Genomic DNA, 18050 nt, shown 5'->3' with positions numbered 1-18050 from the left:
TAAGGAGCATACATTCAGCTTGTTTTTCAGGGAGGACGATTTGGAAGAAACATTAATGTAAAAGCTGTAGGAGAAGAGCAAATGAAATACCTGTAATTGGAGAGCCACCAGTTTTCCTGGGGTCAGTCCAAGTTAGAGATACTGAATCATGTCTGACATCCACGATATTGGGAGGTGGGGGAGCATCAGGCACATCTAGGAAAAAGTAGATGATGCAAGAGTTATACTAGGGAACTTTTTTCAAAAACATGTTTTGTGTTTTCTGACTCTGAGACACTCACCAAATGGATGTTTAGCAACAATTGGCTCTGATTTCAGGCCTTCTCCTACACCATATTTATTTTCAGCACTGACCCTGAAGGTGTATTCCATGCCCTCATGAAGTCTGGTTACTCTAAAGGTGGTTTTCTGGACAGCTGAGGCACAGGTCACCCACTTGTTGTTTACAGAATCTCTCTTCTCTAGGATATAGTTGGTGATTTCAGAACCTCCGTCATCCTTTGGAGGACCCCACTTTAAGGTCATGGCTTCTGCTGTGACTTCATCAAATTTGATTGGTCCCGTGGGGATGCCAGGCTTGCCAACAACTTTTATAGAAAGAGTTCCTTCCTTGGTGCCAGCAACGTTCTTCAGTGTGATTGTGTATTTTCCAGCATCAGATTTTTGGCAATCATGTACCACAAGAGTTGTGTTAACTGCAGTTGACTCAACACTGACTCTTGTGTCAGTTGGTAGAGGATCTTCCCCTTTCTTCCAGGATACTGATGGAGCTGGCTTGCCTTTTATGGGGATCTTAAGACGGAAGTTGCTGTTTTCTTTAGCCAAGTAGCACAAATCAGGTATGTCCTTTAAGTCAAGGTCAGGAGCCACTGTAAAACAGCAGAGATAAATTATTGTCATTTTTCAGACCAGGCAATTAATTTTTTCAGATTATTATAATTTTTAAAGGACTTTTAGATAAGCCTGTGAGTAGGGCTCAAGAGTGCACTTTTGATGGCAATAAAGGGAAAATGAAGATGCGTGGCTAAAGGCTTACCAATATCATCCTTTGCCACAGCAGTGATTTCACTTGGGGTTCCTTCTCCATTTTCATTCTCAGCACTCACTCTGAAGGTATATTCCTTGCCTTCAGTCAAATCTTTTGTGGCGTACTGTAAGCTTAATGATTTCATAACATGTTGCCACTTATTGTCTTCAGTCAGGATATCTACTACATATCCGGTAATTCGGCTGCCACCATCACTGCGAGGCTTTTTCCAGGCTATGCTACAAGATGACTTAGTTACAGATATCACTTTCAGGTCCACAACTGGTCCAGGAGTTTCTAAAGCAAAGGAGAAATGATAGGTTTAAGCACCAGATAACCAAGGTAAGAGGTCACTCAAAATGATGGGGTAGTAGCCCATTTGCTTACCAGAAGCTTTGACAGCATCTCGTGTTTCACCAGGATCGCCGATGCCATACTCATTTTCAGCAAACACCCTGAAGAAGTAGGATTTTCCCTCCTCCAAGTTAGACACTCGGAAGCTTGTTTTTGAGCACTCAGTCGTCACCGTAGACCAGGACTTCCTCTCTGCGTCACGTTTTTCCACCACATAGTTTATGATGGGACTTCCGCCATCAATAATGGGAGGATCCCAGGTAATATAAGCAGAATCTTTGGATATTTCCTTAACAGTAACATTGACAGGTGGCCCGGGAGTATCTGGACAAATCATGGACAAACAAGAAATGAATATGTAAAAAATACATAAACTACATTTTTAACATAGGATTGTTTTCTTCAAATAGACTTACCAAGCACTTTCACTACAATGGTATATTCCTTTTTACCGCAGCTGTTCTCCAGAGTCAAGATATATTTTCCTGCATCATATTTGTTCACATTTTCACAGCGCAAGAAAGTGTCAAAGTCCGTTGATTTTATGTCAAGTCCAATCCTTTCTCTTAGATTGACGTTTGGTTTAGACCAGGTTATCTTTGGAGGTGGACGTCCTTTTACTGGTACATACAATCTCATTGTAACTCCAGCACGTAATATGAGTGTTTTCCTCAAATCAGCATCGAGCTCTCCCTCAGGAGGGACTGTTTAAAATAATAATTTAATGGTCAAATATATTTCCAAGGACTAACCTTACCACTCTTAAATTAGTTTCTTTTTCAGAACTGATTTCTAGGTCTCTAAAAAATTCTTAGTATGATCCTCAAAACTTTTGTCAACTATTTCAACACTCTGTAGTGATTGTTGATCTTTCTATATTCTAATATCCTGTAGGCTAAACCCAAGTTTTCCCTGAAGGATCTGTACCTTCTCTCCTCCTCCTCTCACAAACCTTCCATACTCTCAAACTCTCTCTATTAAACGTAGATAATTGATTTTTTTTTAAAGAATTTTTTATTTATTCATTTGAGACAGGTACAGAGAGAGAGAGTAGGAGCAGTGGGAAGAGGCAGAGGGAGAGGGAGAAGCAGACTCCCCGCTGAGCAGGGAGCCTGATGTGAGGCTCCATCCCAGGACCTGGAGATCATGACCTGAGCCGAAGGCAGACGCTTAACGACTGAGCCACCCAGGCGCCCCTAGATAATTGATTCTTGGCTCTCTTCCATTCTTGTTTTTTTTTCTATGTTCAGTGAAGCTCTCTGATGTATAATCTGGCTCTCTTTATTTCATATGGGAAGAAAAATATATAGGGGGTGAAGTATTACACCAAGTAATTCAAAATAAAGGGAGAAATGGTTATGGGAAATAAGCAAATAGAAAAATGGTGAGAAGGGAAATTAGGATGGACAGCCTGTAATTACATACTTATGAAGAAGGATGGATTAGAAGATGAAAAAAAAAAGCCCATTAGAATGACAAATAGCTCACTACTTAGTTAAAAAAAACTATTTTCAGAATAAAATTCCTATGTTCCATATTCTTCTTTTGAAGACATGAATTCTCATGTAAGTATGAAAAGCTTTTCAAAGCCACAGATCAGCGTGCATTCCATTTGGTCTGTGTAGGATATCATAAAGTACCAACCCAGTCTCCATTACAATGTACTCCTGGAGCTACCAACTCTAATGCTCATAAATAAACAAATCTACATAAGGGGGTTCTATACTGCCTTTTATAATATGCCTGATGAGAAAAACTCTATTTCTCCTGATAACACTTACTTAAGATGTCCTTGGGACGGTGTTTGTCTGGCACATCACTGGGGTCGCTGTATCCAATCTTATTAACAGCATACACGCGGAACTGATATTCTGTGTCTTCCATTAGGCCAGTAACCTCAAAGCGGGTTTTCTGTAGCTTCTCTGGTAAATTGCACCTCACCCAGTTATCAGAGTCAGCTCGTTTTACTTCAACAAGGTAGCCAATGATAGGGCTACCACCGTCATAGGCTGGCTTGCCCCAAGATAGACTCACAGAGCTACGGGTCATATCGTATACTTTAGGAAAAGCTGGTGGGCCAGGAGGATCTGAGGATAAATAACAGAAAAATTTCATTAAAATCTCATTCTTGGTTGTTCAGGGTTGATTATAACATAAGATATGGGACTCTTTCATGAAAACTTACACAGAGGGTCCTGGGCATAAGCAGCTTTGGATGCATCACTGGGTTTCCCTGGTCCGGCCTTATTTATAGCTGTAACTCGGAACTCATATTCAGTGCCTTCTTGGAGACCTGTTGCTTTTATTGTTCTTTCTATAACAGGTTTTCTGTTGACTTTAGTCCAGTTAACTGCCTGGGTTTCTCGCTTTTCAACCAAATAGCCAGTAATGGGTGAGCCGCCATCATCTGCTGGTGGTTTCCAGCTTACCGTCATGTGATCTTTGGTTATGTTGCTAATAACAGGAGGATCACAGCGCCCAGGTGGGTCTGCAGAGATTGATTGAAAAGTTAATATGCCAGTCTAAAAGGTAACCTTTAAAAAGTCAAATGAAAAACTCAAGGAAAATGTTCCTACCATATGGGTTTTTAGCAATCGCTGGTTCAGTGAAGATTGGATCGCCCACACCATATTTATTCTCAGCACAAATTCGGAACTGATATTCATGGCCCTCTATGAGTTTCTCCACACTGCAACTGGTGATGGGCACTGTAGCCGAGACTTGTGCCCAGTTGGGTCTGCTTGTTTCACGTTTGTCAATAACATAGTTGGTGATTTCTGAGCCTCCATCTTCAAGAGGAGGTTCCCAAGAAAGCATTGCACGATCTGCATACATTTTGTTGATTTTAACAGATGCTGGAGGACCCGGTTTATCTGAAAGAATAAGAAAGATAAGTGAAGTTTTCCACTAACACATGTGAAATGGGGAATGAGTAGACTGCAGGTCTGGAGACCTGACTGCAGTCTTTATGTTGGCATTAACTTCCTGTAGGACCTTGGAAAGTACATAATTTTTCAGAATCTTAATTTCCTTATATGTAAAATATGTAACTGGAATATATGACTTCTAATGCTCTTTTCAGCCTAAAAATGCCATTACCCCATGATGAGAATAATTCTCTGATTACAAACGATACATCATTATGTATCTTTTCTCACATATGATTTTGTAAATTCTATTACCTCACATCAACTGAAGTAAAATATGAGATTCTAAATAAGCACTATAGTTACCTAACACTTTAAGCTTAATGGTGGCTGATTTGGAACCACTTGAATTTTCAGCAGTAATGGTATAGTCGCCCGAGTCCTTTAGGTTCACACTGAACAGCTCCAGGGTGCATAGGTTCCGCTTCATGGCCATCTTTATGCCTTCTGCTGGTTTCAACAGTGTGCCCTCCTTCTTCCAAGAGACGGTTGGCATTGGTTTACCAAAAACAGTAGCATCCAGGCAAACATTAGTTCCAGCTTTCACGGTAAGCAAAGATTTCATAGCCACACTCAGTTCTATCCTGGGAGGAACTGGGAAGAAAGAAGATCAGGATTTAATGTAAGCAAAACTATATTATGTCATTCTTGTTAATAAGAGTAGGAAATTCATAGGCTCGGTCTCTTTCGAGATGGGATTTTTACAAGTAACATTTATTATAAAAGAATATAGGTTTGGGGGCTCCTGGGTGGCTTAGTCGGTTAAGCATCCGATTCTTGATTTCGGCTCAGGTTGTGATCTTGGGGTCGTGAGATCAAGCGCTGCATCAGGCTCCGTGCTCAGCGAGGAGTCTGCTTGAGATTCTCTCTCTCCCTCTGCCCCTCCCCCCTGCTTGCACTCTTTTTCTCTCTCTAAATAAATCTTAAAAAAGAATGTAGGTTTAATATAGGAGTTTGATAATGCTGAAAGTATAAAGAAAAAAGTAAATTATCTTCCATAATTCCAACATCCTTAAATTTTCACTATTATCATTTGGTGCATTTCCTTGTCATCTTTCTGTGCCTATGTATGGTTGAAATTACATGGTCCTCACAGTTTTGTATCTGTTTTTTTAGTTTAACATGTTATTAAGATTTTCCATAATCATAATTTTTAGTTGTCTGTATACAAAATACTTATCATTTTACTTGTTTTTTTCCTCCCGTGATATATATTTTGTTTTTCATTAGGAGAAATATACATCATGAGTACTTTCTGTTGAGTATTATAGGCAAAGGTGGAATCTTACCATTTTCTGCCTGGATGGTCACTGGATCAGAAGGTTCAGAGGGCTGGCTAATGTTTATTGCAGTCTTGGCAATTGCTCTAAATTGATACTGAGCATTCTCTTCCAAGCCAGTGACTGTATACTCTTCCTGGGGAATCTGGTGAGGTGAGGTATTGCACCGTACCCACTTATCACCAGGAAGTTTGCAAGCTTCTACAAAGTAGCCAATAATTTTGCTGCCTCCATCGTGTTTTGGACGAGCCCAGATGAGGGATACAGTACTCTTGGAAACATCAATAACTTCAGGCTTTCCAGGAGGATCTGAAACCAAAAGAGGTATTCTCAGCATTTATCTTAACAGCAGAAGTTATAAACTTCCATATTTCACATCATCACCCAGAAATATTCAGAATCTCTCTGAATAGAATAATCCTCAGAGACCCTGAGATTTAAATATGCTACTGAAATATTAACAAAAATTACTCACCAATTGGCATTCTTGCAGTTACGTATTCTGTTGGTTTGCTGGGTGGGCTGGATCCAGCTTTGTTTAGTGCATAGATTCTGAATGAATACTCAAGACCTTCTACAAGGCCAGCACAAGGATATTCAGTTGACCGGACAGGGGTATCATTAGCTTTCACCCAGAGCAAACTGTTTCTTTCCTTGCGTTCAATCAGATAACCAGTAATGGGACTCCCTCCATCACTGTCTGGTCTGTCCCATGCCACAAATATGCAGTCTTTGTTGACTTTAGTGACCCGTGCGTTCTTCGGTTCACTAGGAACACCTAGAGAGGAAGACAAGGGAAACGTCAGGTTTTTTTCTTAAGTAACAGACTGGAAAGAAAACAAAATTTATTTTTTCTCCCTAAAAGAAACCTACCAAATGGGAACTTAGCCAGCATCTTTGGAGATGTGAGAGGCTCTGAAATGCCAAATCGATTTTCAGCACGGACCCGGAAGATATACTCCTGGCCTGGGATCAGTTTTCCAAGTCTGCAGGAAGTTTTTGTCACCGAGGCGAGCGCTGTCACCCAGTCACCTCGGCTCACGTCACATTTCTCCACTATGTAATTGGTGATGTTACTGCCTCCATCCTCCAGAGGAATGTGCCATGACAGGGAGCAAGCATCAGCGTCTATGTCAGAAATGTCAAACGGAGGCTGAGGGGGCCCAGGAGCATCTGCATAAACCAAGAGAAAGAAATTTAAGAACAGGGATTTGATAGGAAAAAAATGTTTCTGATTTTCATATTTAGATAGCCATTTGTCTAATGCTTAACCTACCCATGACGATAATTTTGACTTTCTGAGTGTCTGTCCCGGAACTGTTCTCCGCGGTGAGGCTGTAGTACCCACTGTCTTTCCTAGTAACATCTTTTATGATCAGGATTGAAGAGGCGTCCGCTTTATGCACTGCCAGGTGGCTGGAAGTGACAACGTCATCTTCTCCTTTCTTCCATTTACAGATTGGATGAGGCTTTCCATACACATGGGCTTCAACTCGGAGTTTCTTCCCAGCTTTAATAGTAATTTGCTCTGGCATAAGGATCTTTGGAGGCACTAAAAGTAAAACGAAAATTCATTACATTTGTCGGGAGGATGGATCTCCACTGGTGGGGAACTCTACTGGTATTTCTCAAACTGTGGGTGGCAACCCATTAATGGCTTCAAATTCATGTTTGCATTACAGCCAATATTTTTAAAAAATAAGATTGAACCAAATAGAAAATATGAGAGTCCAGTCTGGATGTGAGAAGAAAATTCTAATGAACTTTTATCACGTGATAAAAGGAGACAGTGACCACTTACACAGCTGTTCTTTGGCTTCATACACTCCTTCAGCTTCCCTTGGCAAACTGACTCCAACAGCGTTTCTGGCCGCTACTCTAAATTTATACTTCTTTCCTTCCTTTAGGCCAGTGACAACAAGGCTGAGATCTTTAACCACCGAGTATTCTGTCCAGCGATCTGCAGGCTGCTCCTCTTCTCTGTAACTAATGATGTAGCCATTGATTTTAGCGCCTCCATCACGCAGGGGAGGTAGCCAGGCTAATGCAGCACTGTTCTTGGTCATTTCAGTAACTTCTAGTTTCCTTGGGGGATCTGGCTCACCTAGAAGAAAAATGTGATTTAGAAAAACTGTCCAGGTACACTAATCCAAACTCTTTGTTACTCTACCTAATGTTGGAGTGTGCCACTTGCTTGGAAGCATCTGGAAACTGGAGCTCAGTATGTTGAATGTGAAAAGTACAAGATGAGGCAGATTAAAACACTCTTCAGTGAGTGAGTTAGAGATTTATTTGGGCTGCGTGGGTTTCTACAAATTAAAGCCCTTTTGGTTTGGCAGATGAACATGTTTCAGTATCTTGACCTTGCTCAGGGAGGAGGCTGGAGTTAAAAGGAGGAAAAAGGACAGTGCTTACTCAGAGGATCTGATGCAAGCACTGGTTTGGGGACATCAGCTGGCACGCCAGGGCCATATTCATTGACAGCAGTGACTCTGAAGAAGTACTCGTTCCCAGGGATGAGGTTGGTGACTTGGAAGCTCGTTTTCTTGACTTCCGGGGTAACTGTTGACCATGTCTTTCTCTCTGCCTCACGCTTCTCCACGATATAATGTGTCACTTGGCTCCCACCGTCATTCTCAGGAGGGGCCCAGGAAATGTGGCATGACGTTTTAGTGACATCTGAAACTTTTAAATCAGTCACAGGTCCGGGAGTATCTGTAAAGAACCACAAAACCAGATATATGTGTCTCCTCAGTCTTCTTAACTGACGTGTTTCTGAAGGGAAAGAAGGAGCTTGTTAGCAACCCACCTAATACTCTGACATTCACAAACACGGCCTTTTCTCCTGCTGGGTTCACAAGTGTCAAGGAATATTTTCCTGAGTCGTCGCGGGTGGAATTGGGGATGACAAGGAAGGCCATAGTGTCAACCAGATCGACTTGTCCTTTTCTGACCACGTTGTCAATACCCACTCTTCGCCAAGTGACTTTAGGAGCTGGTCTTCCTCTCACTATGGCAAATAGTCGGATAGGGCATCCCGCCCTCACTGTGACAAGTTTTCTCATGCTGGCATCCAAATCAATCTCCGGAGGTTCTGCAAATGACATGAAAACCATTAGTTGACTCTTCAGAACGTGGGGAAATCATGGGAGAAGTGTGGAGTGAATGAATCCTAGGATAAAACAGGGTCTCACCTAGGATTTCTTTAGGCTTAATAGCATCCTTTAGTTCTGCAGGGCGCCCAATGCCAGCTTGGTTTTGGGCACACACCCTGAACTCATATTCCTGGTTTTCATCCAAGCTGGTAACAGTGAACTCCATGCGAACAAGTTGTGCTGCAGCATTGCACCTTTTCCAGCCTTCATCAGGTGATGCATCTTCTCGTTTTGGTCTCATTTCCACAACATATCCAATTATTGGCGCACCACCATCATACACTGGTTTTCCCCATCCAAGAGTTATGGAACTTTTGGTTGTGTCGACCACTTTGAGATTGGTTGGTGGACCAGGTGGTTCTGAAAATAATAAATATATAAGAATGAATTTACCTGTCAATAACTCCTCCTGGTGATACTCTAATGTGTAGTTTATTTTATAAAGTAGTCCATTCTCAGTTAATCAAAGATAGGACATGCAACTTCTCAGTCACTGAGTCCTTATTTTCCTTCATAAATTTAGAATCTACTGTTGTTTGTCCACTTTAGGTGATTTGGTAAAAGATCTATTTGGAAAAATACTGGCTAAAGTTTTGATGGCATGGATTTAACTTATTTGTCTAACACCTCTGTGCTCGAGATTAAGAATTGCTGTGATATCAGAAAAAGCAAGAACATCATACCTATGGGATCTTTTGCCACCACTGGCCTTGAGGGCAAGCTTGGTTCTCCAATTCCAATTTCATTTTCTGCCTTGACACAGAACTGATATTCATGTCCTGGGAGGAGGTTCTGTACTTTGAGACGTCTCTCGGGGATTGCACTCTTGTTAACAGGGACCCATCGTACTGAATGTTTTTCCTTTTTCTCCAAAAAGTATCCTGTGATGGATTTTCCACCATCATATTCAGGTGGATTCCACACCACAGTCATCTCTTCTTTGCTTACTTTGGTGACTTCTGGGGGATCCGGGCGACCAGGTCTATCATATTTGGTTTTTGCAATGACTGGTTTACTTTCCGTTGGAGGCCCTGTGCCTATTTTATTTTCTGCACGGACTCTGAAAATATATTCATTTCCTTCTATGAGACGTGTTACTGTAGCACCAGGTGTTAAGACATTAGCAGAATAGGTAGACCAAACCATTCTCTTACTCTCACATTTTTCTAGAATATAATTTTGGATTTCACAGCCACCGTCATCCTCCGGTGGATCCCAGCGAATAGTACAGCGATCACTGGACACATCAACAATTTTCAGATTTCTTACAGGACCAGGCTTATCTAAAACATTGACAGTGGCATAGGCCACAAAACTGCCAGCCGTGTTAGTTGCTGTAATTACGTATTTACCGCCATCACTTCGCTTTGCTTTAGAAAGCGAAAATTTGGATGAATCAGCACTGGTATCAATCTTGACCCTTGGTGATCTTGTTAAGTCTGTAGCATCTTTGTCCTTGGTCCATAAAACTTCTGGGAATGGTTTGCCTCTAACACCTGCCTCAAGTCTAATGGTGTCCCCTGCTTTAACCGTTAGCACACCACTTAATTTCAGATCAAGTACTGGTTTCTGTAAGTCTTCCTTCACAACAACTTCCTCTGTCTTCACCCAGTCACTTTCCCCACCTTCATTCTTTGTTTGCACCCTGAACTCATAAATCTGGTTTTCAACACATCTGTCAACCATGTATTGGGTTTCTTTAATGCTTCCTTTATGTACTCTTTCCCATTCATCAGAGCCCTTCAGCCTCCTCTCAACATGATAGGACAGATTTGGGCTACCACCATCATAATCAGGCCGCCGCCACTTGAGATAGACAAATGTCTTTCCTTTATCTGCAATGTGAAGGTTTTCGGGCTCACCTGGTCTATCAATAGGGTTAATAGCCAGAATTGGAGTTTTTGTTTCAATGGTTGGGCCAACACCTACTTTATTCTCTGCACAAACTCGGAAATAGTATTCATTGTTGGCTAAGAGGTTGGCCTTAATTAATCGCTTAGTGGCATCTGAAGCAACAATTGACCAGCCTTTCTGGTTTGGTTTGCGATATTCCACTATGAAATTTGTTATTTCTGAGCCACCATTATCTAGTGGGTTTTCCCAAGAAATTGTACAGTTCTCTTTGGTTACATTGCTAACCCTTAAATTCTGGCAAGGCCCAGGTCTGTCAAGAACATTAACAATGGCAGCACCTTGGGCATGCCCACTGGTATTCTTAGCTGAGATAATATACTTGCCATGATCAGTTCTAACAGCTTCTTTAATTTGTAACTCAACACGGGGTAGATCATGAATTATGTCAACCCGCTTTTCTCGGACCAATACTTTGCCTTCCTTGGACCAAGTTATGTCTGGATCAGGTCTGCCTCTGACTCGAGCAAGAATGTGGATAGTTTGGCCCACTCTAACGGTAATAACATCACGACAAGTAACATCAAGTTCTACTTCTGGAGGGTGAAGGATGTCTTTTGCAATCACAGATTCTGCTAGTTCTCTTGGCTCTCCCTCTCCCACAATATTAGCTGCCTTTATACGGAATCTGTACTCATTTCCTTCAATTAGTCCAGGTACCCTAAAGGCACACTGCCTAATGAGTTCATCTTTATTAATCCTATTCCACTGTGTTGTACCAGGTTTCTGACATTCCACTACGTAGCCTAGAATGGGGCTACCACCATCACTGAGAGGCTTTGTCCACACCAAGTCAGCTGTTTCTTTGGTCTTGTCTTTCAGTTTCGGATTAATAGGTGGTCCAGGTGGTTTGATGGGCCAGCAAGCTTTTATTGGGTCAGAACTTGGCGATGGATTGCTTAGTCCTGCAAGATTTTCAGCAAAAACCCTAAACTCGTATGTATTTCCTTCATACAGTCCAGTTACTCTAAACTTCAGGTCAGCTATGGGTGTTTTGTTGACTCTCACCCATTTGCCAGTTATTTCTCGACGTTCCACATAGTAACCAGTTATTGGACTGCCACCATCAGATTTTGGCAGAGTCCAAGACACTGTTGCAGCATTTTCAGTAATGTCAGTAACCACTGGTCTACCAGGAGGAGATGGAGGACTAAACTTATGTTTAGCAACGGTAGGTACGGAGTCAAGGGGAGGACCAACACCCATCTTATTCTCTGCTCTGACTCGGAAAATATATTCACAGCCTTTTTGCAGGTGTGGGATTTTCAGCTTTGTCTTACTGCTTCCTGATGAGACAACACCCCATGTGCCTTTCCTTGTATCTTGTTTCTCAACAATATAATTTATCACAGGGCTTCCTCCATCATCCTTAGGTGGCTGCCATGAAATAGTCATATATTCAGGGGTAACATCCAGAATATTAATGGGACCTGTTGGCGGACCAGGAACATCAAGAACAGTAAGATGTACAGCTAGTGTTTTGGTGCCAGCTGCATTGGAAACTGTGATTTGGTATTCCCCAGTGTCTCTCCTTAAGCAGTTCTTAATGGTAAGTACTGATGAGAAGCTGTCAGTTTCAACTGTGTAGTGTTCATCTGTTTTGATCTCACTCCCATCGGTTGTCCACTTGGCAGTGGGAATGGGTACACCTCTTATGATGGCAGGGAACCTGACTGTAGTTCCAGCTTTTACCACAAGGCCTTCAATTAATTTCACATCTAGCTCCACGGACGGAGGCACTGGAAAGTGAACATGAGAAAATTAGATGTTGATTTTCACAGTATGAATAGTCACAATATGAATTTTAAAAAGAAAGAAAATAATAATGGCAGTCCAAAACTTACCTAGTTTTTCTTGACATTCTATTGGGATAGTTGTGTCAGGGACACTAAGACCCACAATATTTTCAGCTTTTACACGGAATCTATAGGTCTTCCCTTGTTGCAGTCCGGTAACAACACACTCTAAGTTTGTCACAGTCTTGAACTTAATCCAGTCTTCGGTGCCCTCTTCTTGATACTCGACCAAATATCCAGTGATTGGAGAGCCACCATCACGATCAGGCTTATTCCAAACAAGGGAGACTTCAGTCTTGTCGACATCTACATGGTGTAAGTTTTTGGGTGGCCCTGGGGGATCTTTTCAAAAGAAGAAGTTATGATGAATGAATAATATTCTCAAAGACAGTCAGAGCAAACCTTTGTATCCAGAGAAAGCAACTTACGTAGAGGATCCAGAGCCTTGATGGGTTTAGGTGTTTCAACAAAAGGACCTCGTCCATACTGGTTCTCGGCAGCTACCCGGAAGAGATACTGATTGCCTTCAGTAAGGTGTTTAGCCATGTGACTCTTTTTCTTGGATGTAGCTGAAAGAGGTGACCACTGGGCGCTGGCAACATCTCTCCTCTCAACCACATAATTTGTAATAACAGAACCACCATCATCCAGTGGTTCCTTCCAAGTAAGGTAACAAGAATCTTTCCTAATTTCACTGACTTCCAGATCTCTAGGTGGCCCCGGCTTATCTGAAAGTGTTAAATAATGAAGTTATAATAAGTGATTTAACCCAGTAACAGCTCAAAATGTATCAAAATTTATTTTTCAATATGTTATTACATTAAATATGTAAGTATGAAAATTCGCACCTAATACGAGGACTTTTACTGAGACAGTTTTCGAACCAGCTGGATTCTCCACTGTTAAAGAATAAATTCCACCATCTTCATGGGCAGCGTTAGGAATTTCAAGTTTGCTACCAACTGGAGTAACATCAATTCTTGCTTTAGTCGGAGCCTCTCTGTCTCCTTTTTTCCAAGTTACTTTTGGGAATGGCACTCCTTTGATGACGGCACTAAGTCTTAGAGTATCACCAACTTTTATGTGTTGTTCTCTTGCCATGTTGGCATCAAGAATCAACTCAGGGGGTTCTGGAATAAAGCAAATAGTACTTTCAGATTTGATTTGTTCATGTATTTTACAATGAAGCATATACAACGAGACACCTATCTTCTTTGCTATTATAGCTGAGAAGATTTTACTCACCAAGTCTGTCTTTTACTAGCACTGGCTCGGGAACATAAGCTGGATCCGATTCACCAGCTTCATTGACTGCCATTACTCTGAACTTATAGGTTTGACCATCCCGAAGACCGGTGACTTTATATTTAGTTTCAGGACATGACTCAGGAGTGTGATTAGCTCTCTTCCACTCTTCATCTCCAACTTTCTGGTACTCAACAATATAACCCAGAATCTTGCTCCCACCGTCATGACGTGGTGGCTGCCAGGTTAGATCAACTGAATTGCATGTTGTATCAATTGCTTCAGGATTAACAGGTGGACTTGGTTTAGCTATGTAATAAAAGAAAAAAAAAAAAGGAGCTAGAACATAGCCGAAAACAAAGTTGGGTAATGTGAAAACACAAATGAATGCTTTAATACTATACCAATTGGATCTTTAGCAAAGACTGGTTTGGATGGTGGGCTTGGGTCTCCAATTCCAATTTCGTTTTCTGCAGCAACCCGGAATTCATACTGACACCCTTCTAGAAGATCAGGAACCCTGAATTTAGTGTATGGATGGATGGGCTCTTTGGTAACTCTAGCCCATCGTTTAGACATAGTTTCCCTCTTTTCCAGGATGTAGTTTGTGATGGGCTTTCCTCCATCATTTGGCTTGTTCCAGGTTACTAATGCAGAGTCTTTGGTAACTTCTGTAACAATTGGCTGCTCAGGTGCATCAGGAACCCCTACAGCAAACATTAGCAGAGTGCATTAGAAATGTAATTTTTCCTATTAACAATATTCAACACTGAATCACTAAAAAGAAATGTAATGCATACTGAAACGATCTTTGGCTTTCATTGAATCAGACACCAGAGGATCACTTATTCCATACAGGTTTTCAGCATATATCCGGAAAATATAATCTTTTCCTTCAAGGAGTTTAGAAACTTTGCATGTTGTTTTAGCACTTGCAGATGTCACAGGCATCCAAATGTCTTTGCCCACTTCCTTCTTCTCAATAATGTAATTGGTAATTTCACTGCCTCCGTCATCTAAAGGTGGCTTCCAAGAGATAACCATGTAATCTTTGGTCACCTCATCAAAAATAACCGGTCCTACTGGTGGTCCAGGACGGTCTGCAGAAAGAAAGAGAAAGCACAGCCCAAAATGTTATTTCCCCTTCTGCTTTGGAGAGAACAGAATCTCTCTTCTTCTTGCTAAATGATACTTACCAACAACATTGACTTGACAGAAACCTTTCCTAGAGCCTGTACTGTTCTCCACAACCACACAGTATTTGCCAGTATCTGAACGCTTGGCCTTGATCTTCTCTAGAGCAAGTGTTGTCGGAGTGGTCTTTATGTGAGTGCGATCATCTTCTAGCACATCAGCTTCATCTTTGAACCAAGTAATTTTAGGCTTCGGTTTGCCTGAGTAACGGCCAGTGAGGGCAAAAGCTTCACCAACCCGAACTGTGAGCTTATCTCTGAAGTCGAGGTCAAGCGTTGGAGGAGCTGAAATTTTAATTATAAAGGCAAGTCAGTTTTATTCATGTCTTACGGCAAATCTGTAAGTGTACAAGTTTTCAAAGTATGAACTGCATTAGACACATACCCAGGTCATCCTTGCAAGTGATTGGCTTGGTACAAAATGATGGTTTGCCTTGTCCAACAATATTCACAGCACTGACACGGTACTCATAGGTATCACCTTCTTTTAAGCCTTTAACAGTGTATTTTCTGCTAAGCAAGTTGTTCTTTGTAACCTTGTGGAACTTCTCAGTTCCAATGAGTCGGCTTTCTAGGACGTAGTTAATAATTTCTGATCCACCATCATACTTAGGAGGATTCCAAGTCAGAGTAACAGAATCTTTAGTAACTTCTTTGACTTCCAGGTCTTCAGGACGCTCTGGTACAGCTGCAAGTAAAATAAAGAATTACAGTGAAAAAAAATGTCATGCTAAAAATGTAGTAAATCATAGTAAATGATACTTTTGGAGGACTGCACTTAAACATTAAATTATTTGCTTTGATAAGTAATAGAAGGCTCTCACCATAGAACTATTAGAGTTAAAAAGGACATGATCCAGTGTAATTTCCTCTGATAGTTGAGGCCAAATCATTTAAGAAAGTTGTCCAGAGTTAGGAAAATACTTCATATTCATGCCATTAAGTGCGAAATTAAAAAAAAAATAGTGTAGTAAACATGAAAGGATTTGAAGAATCCTATATTCCCAAAATGTCTTTCACAATCACATTCAAACACTACCAACATCAGATTGAGCATTTGTCTGCTGAATGCTTATCAAAGGAATGAAATGTTTGGCGCCTAAACACATATTTTGTCACCATCCTCTTTTACTAAATGAGTGAAGAACTGATTTAGGATGAAATTGTTTTAAATTGCACTTACTTATTGGCTCTCTGATGACAAGTGCAGTTGGTGTCTCAGTAAATGGGCCTATGCCAACACTGTTTTCGGCTGCAATTCGGAAAAAGTAGGCTTTTCCTTGAATGAGACCCTGGACAGTAGCATTTTGCCGGGTAACTGTATATGTCACTGGGGTCCATGCTCTGCGGTCAGATTCACGCTTCTCAATGACATAATTGGTGATTGGAGAGCCTCCATCATCTTCTGGAGAAAACCATGTCAGTTTGCAGGAGTCATTGGTTAGGTTGTGAGCCTGGAATGGTATTCCAACAGGACCTGGCACGTCTGGAAATAAGAGGAAATAATTTCTAGTTGTTTGTTTTCAATTAACAACAGGGCTCAATATTTGTTACCCTCTGTTTTCAAAAAGGAGACAAAAATGTTACAAATAAGATTTTGTGCCTATTGATTTTTTTCTTCCCCACGGTATCTATATTCAACCATATTTTTAAATGAAGTACATTTATGGTAATTACTGTTTGCCAGTGTTTTAGTAGAAGCTAATGTGTGCATGTGTGTGTATATATATATAACATATGGGCATTTATATATGTATATTTATACTTTTTTTTTTTTTTTGGTAATTTGTAAGTCAGTTAGGAGGGAGTTGCTGGAAGGCACAGAAGGAGACAGGAGAAGGGGTGGCCATGGCTACTTTCTGTATCTAGTTTACCCTCCAGGGAGGAAAGGGAGGGAGAGCTTTTTCTAGGTGACTAGTAAATCAATAAGCAGCACAGGAGTCCCCACATCTCAGAAGGGCCTTTGAGAGGGTTGGAATTCAATCTTGAAAGGGTACTGGTTCTCAAGATAAAATAACAGGTGTTTAGGAGGTTGAAAGTAACCTAAAAGCTTGTAGGACTATTGGTCAATGAGATCTTTTTCCTCATGCCATTTTCATTAATGAAAACATAACATGTTTACATAACATTAATTATGTTCAATAGAGAGCCAGTTATTTTTCACATAAAAACTCATTGTTTGGAGTTTGGTTGTGCCTAGAGACATACTGAGAGAGAAATCTGAGTGGGAGGGCTTCACTTTTCTAGAGCAAATCACTAGAATTAAGCGGCCAGCAAGAGGCACGAAAAAGCCTTGTAGAGCTCACCTCTATATTCAGTGACTAGAAATGTAATATTCATAATCAAATATGATGCTTTTCAATTAGAATACTGAAACCCTTCACAGAGATTTTTGCTTTATTATAATTAGCAAAGAAGGATACACTGCCATGATGTGAAATTGATCAACCTTAGTAAATTATTAGATATTCATGTACATTTGCAGGAAAGTTGCTTTTATGAAAACTATAAAACATAGTAAGTGCTAATGGTGGTGTGTTATGTAAAAAGGCAATATACAAAACTTTGTTATAAAAAACTATTTTTATATAACATAAAAATATAACTTTTTAATGTTATATAAAAAGGCAACATATAAAACTATAGGAGTACAACAATATAAAATATGAACAAGACAAAAAAAGAGGAAAGATATTTAAATGCGGTCAGTGGGATTGTGGGTGATTTTTCTTATTTTCTTTCTTTTTTTTTTTATTACGTTCAGTTATTTTCCAAAATATTTTTAACATAAGTTTTATTATAACATAGCTTTGCTGTAGATGAAGTAAAAATGTTATTTTTAAAAGCCGCACGGACAAATTAAAGGTATTTACCTAGTACATCAACGATAATGGTCTTCTTTCTTTCTCCCCCTGCATTTTTGGCAAGAAGAGAATAGACACCTTGGTGGCTCCTCTGGCAATTCTTGATGACCATGGAGGAGCTAATGGCTGTGGTCTCAATGGTAGCTTCTTGAGGTAATGCTCTTTCATTCATGTTCCAGGTGACAGTTGGAGGAGGTTTTCCAGACACATACGCGATTATACGGATCACCCCTCCAGCATGGACCACAATTCTGTCTCTGACACTGGCATCTAGCTCAAGGTCAGGTGACACTGGAAC

The 18050-nt window shown here is 40.7% G+C and overlaps 1 protein-coding gene across 22 annotated transcripts in view; it reads right to left on the bottom strand.

Moving 5' to 3' along the window:
* TTN (titin) overlaps nucleotides 1-18050 on the bottom strand; it is a 270727-nt gene that overhangs the window by 52201 nt on the left and 200476 nt on the right. For all 22 annotated transcript variants that reach the window (XM_081814090.1, XM_081814067.1, XM_081814082.1 and 19 more), the window contains 28 exons: nucleotides 17762-18043; nucleotides 16072-16374; nucleotides 15274-15576; nucleotides 14892-15173; nucleotides 14496-14795; nucleotides 14100-14402; nucleotides 13696-14004; nucleotides 13299-13580; nucleotides 12879-13178; nucleotides 12499-12792; nucleotides 9427-12393; nucleotides 8783-9103; nucleotides 8398-8682; nucleotides 8004-8303; nucleotides 7390-7692; nucleotides 6865-7140; nucleotides 6462-6761; nucleotides 6064-6366; nucleotides 5598-5897; nucleotides 4615-4902; nucleotides 3958-4254; nucleotides 3567-3869; nucleotides 3163-3468; nucleotides 1798-2085; nucleotides 1415-1705; nucleotides 1037-1324; nucleotides 282-869; nucleotides 91-195 (listed from right to left, as the gene is read on the bottom strand). In XM_081814090.1, coding sequence (XP_081670216.1) covers nucleotides 91-195; nucleotides 282-869; nucleotides 1037-1324; nucleotides 1415-1705; nucleotides 1798-2085; nucleotides 3163-3468; nucleotides 3567-3869; nucleotides 3958-4254; nucleotides 4615-4902; nucleotides 5598-5897; nucleotides 6064-6366; nucleotides 6462-6761; nucleotides 6865-7140; nucleotides 7390-7692; nucleotides 8004-8303; nucleotides 8398-8682; nucleotides 8783-9103; nucleotides 9427-12393; nucleotides 12499-12792; nucleotides 12879-13178; nucleotides 13299-13580; nucleotides 13696-14004; nucleotides 14100-14402; nucleotides 14496-14795; nucleotides 14892-15173; nucleotides 15274-15576; nucleotides 16072-16374; nucleotides 17762-18043 — 11067 coding nt within the window. The remainder of the gene's footprint in view (nucleotides 1-90; nucleotides 196-281; nucleotides 870-1036; nucleotides 1325-1414; nucleotides 1706-1797; nucleotides 2086-3162; nucleotides 3469-3566; nucleotides 3870-3957; nucleotides 4255-4614; nucleotides 4903-5597; nucleotides 5898-6063; nucleotides 6367-6461; nucleotides 6762-6864; nucleotides 7141-7389; nucleotides 7693-8003; nucleotides 8304-8397; nucleotides 8683-8782; nucleotides 9104-9426; nucleotides 12394-12498; nucleotides 12793-12878; nucleotides 13179-13298; nucleotides 13581-13695; nucleotides 14005-14099; nucleotides 14403-14495; nucleotides 14796-14891; nucleotides 15174-15273; nucleotides 15577-16071; nucleotides 16375-17761; nucleotides 18044-18050) is intronic.

This window comes from Leptonychotes weddellii, chromosome 3 (genome assembly GCF_054177405.1).
Source record: "Leptonychotes weddellii isolate Sample4059 chromosome 3, ASM5417740v2, whole genome shotgun sequence".
In the NCBI taxonomy this organism is placed as follows: Eukaryota; Metazoa; Chordata; class Mammalia; order Carnivora; family Phocidae; genus Leptonychotes; species Leptonychotes weddellii.
The sequence above is the reverse complement of the archived record's forward strand: the minus strand, read 5'-3'. Positions and strand labels throughout refer to the sequence as shown.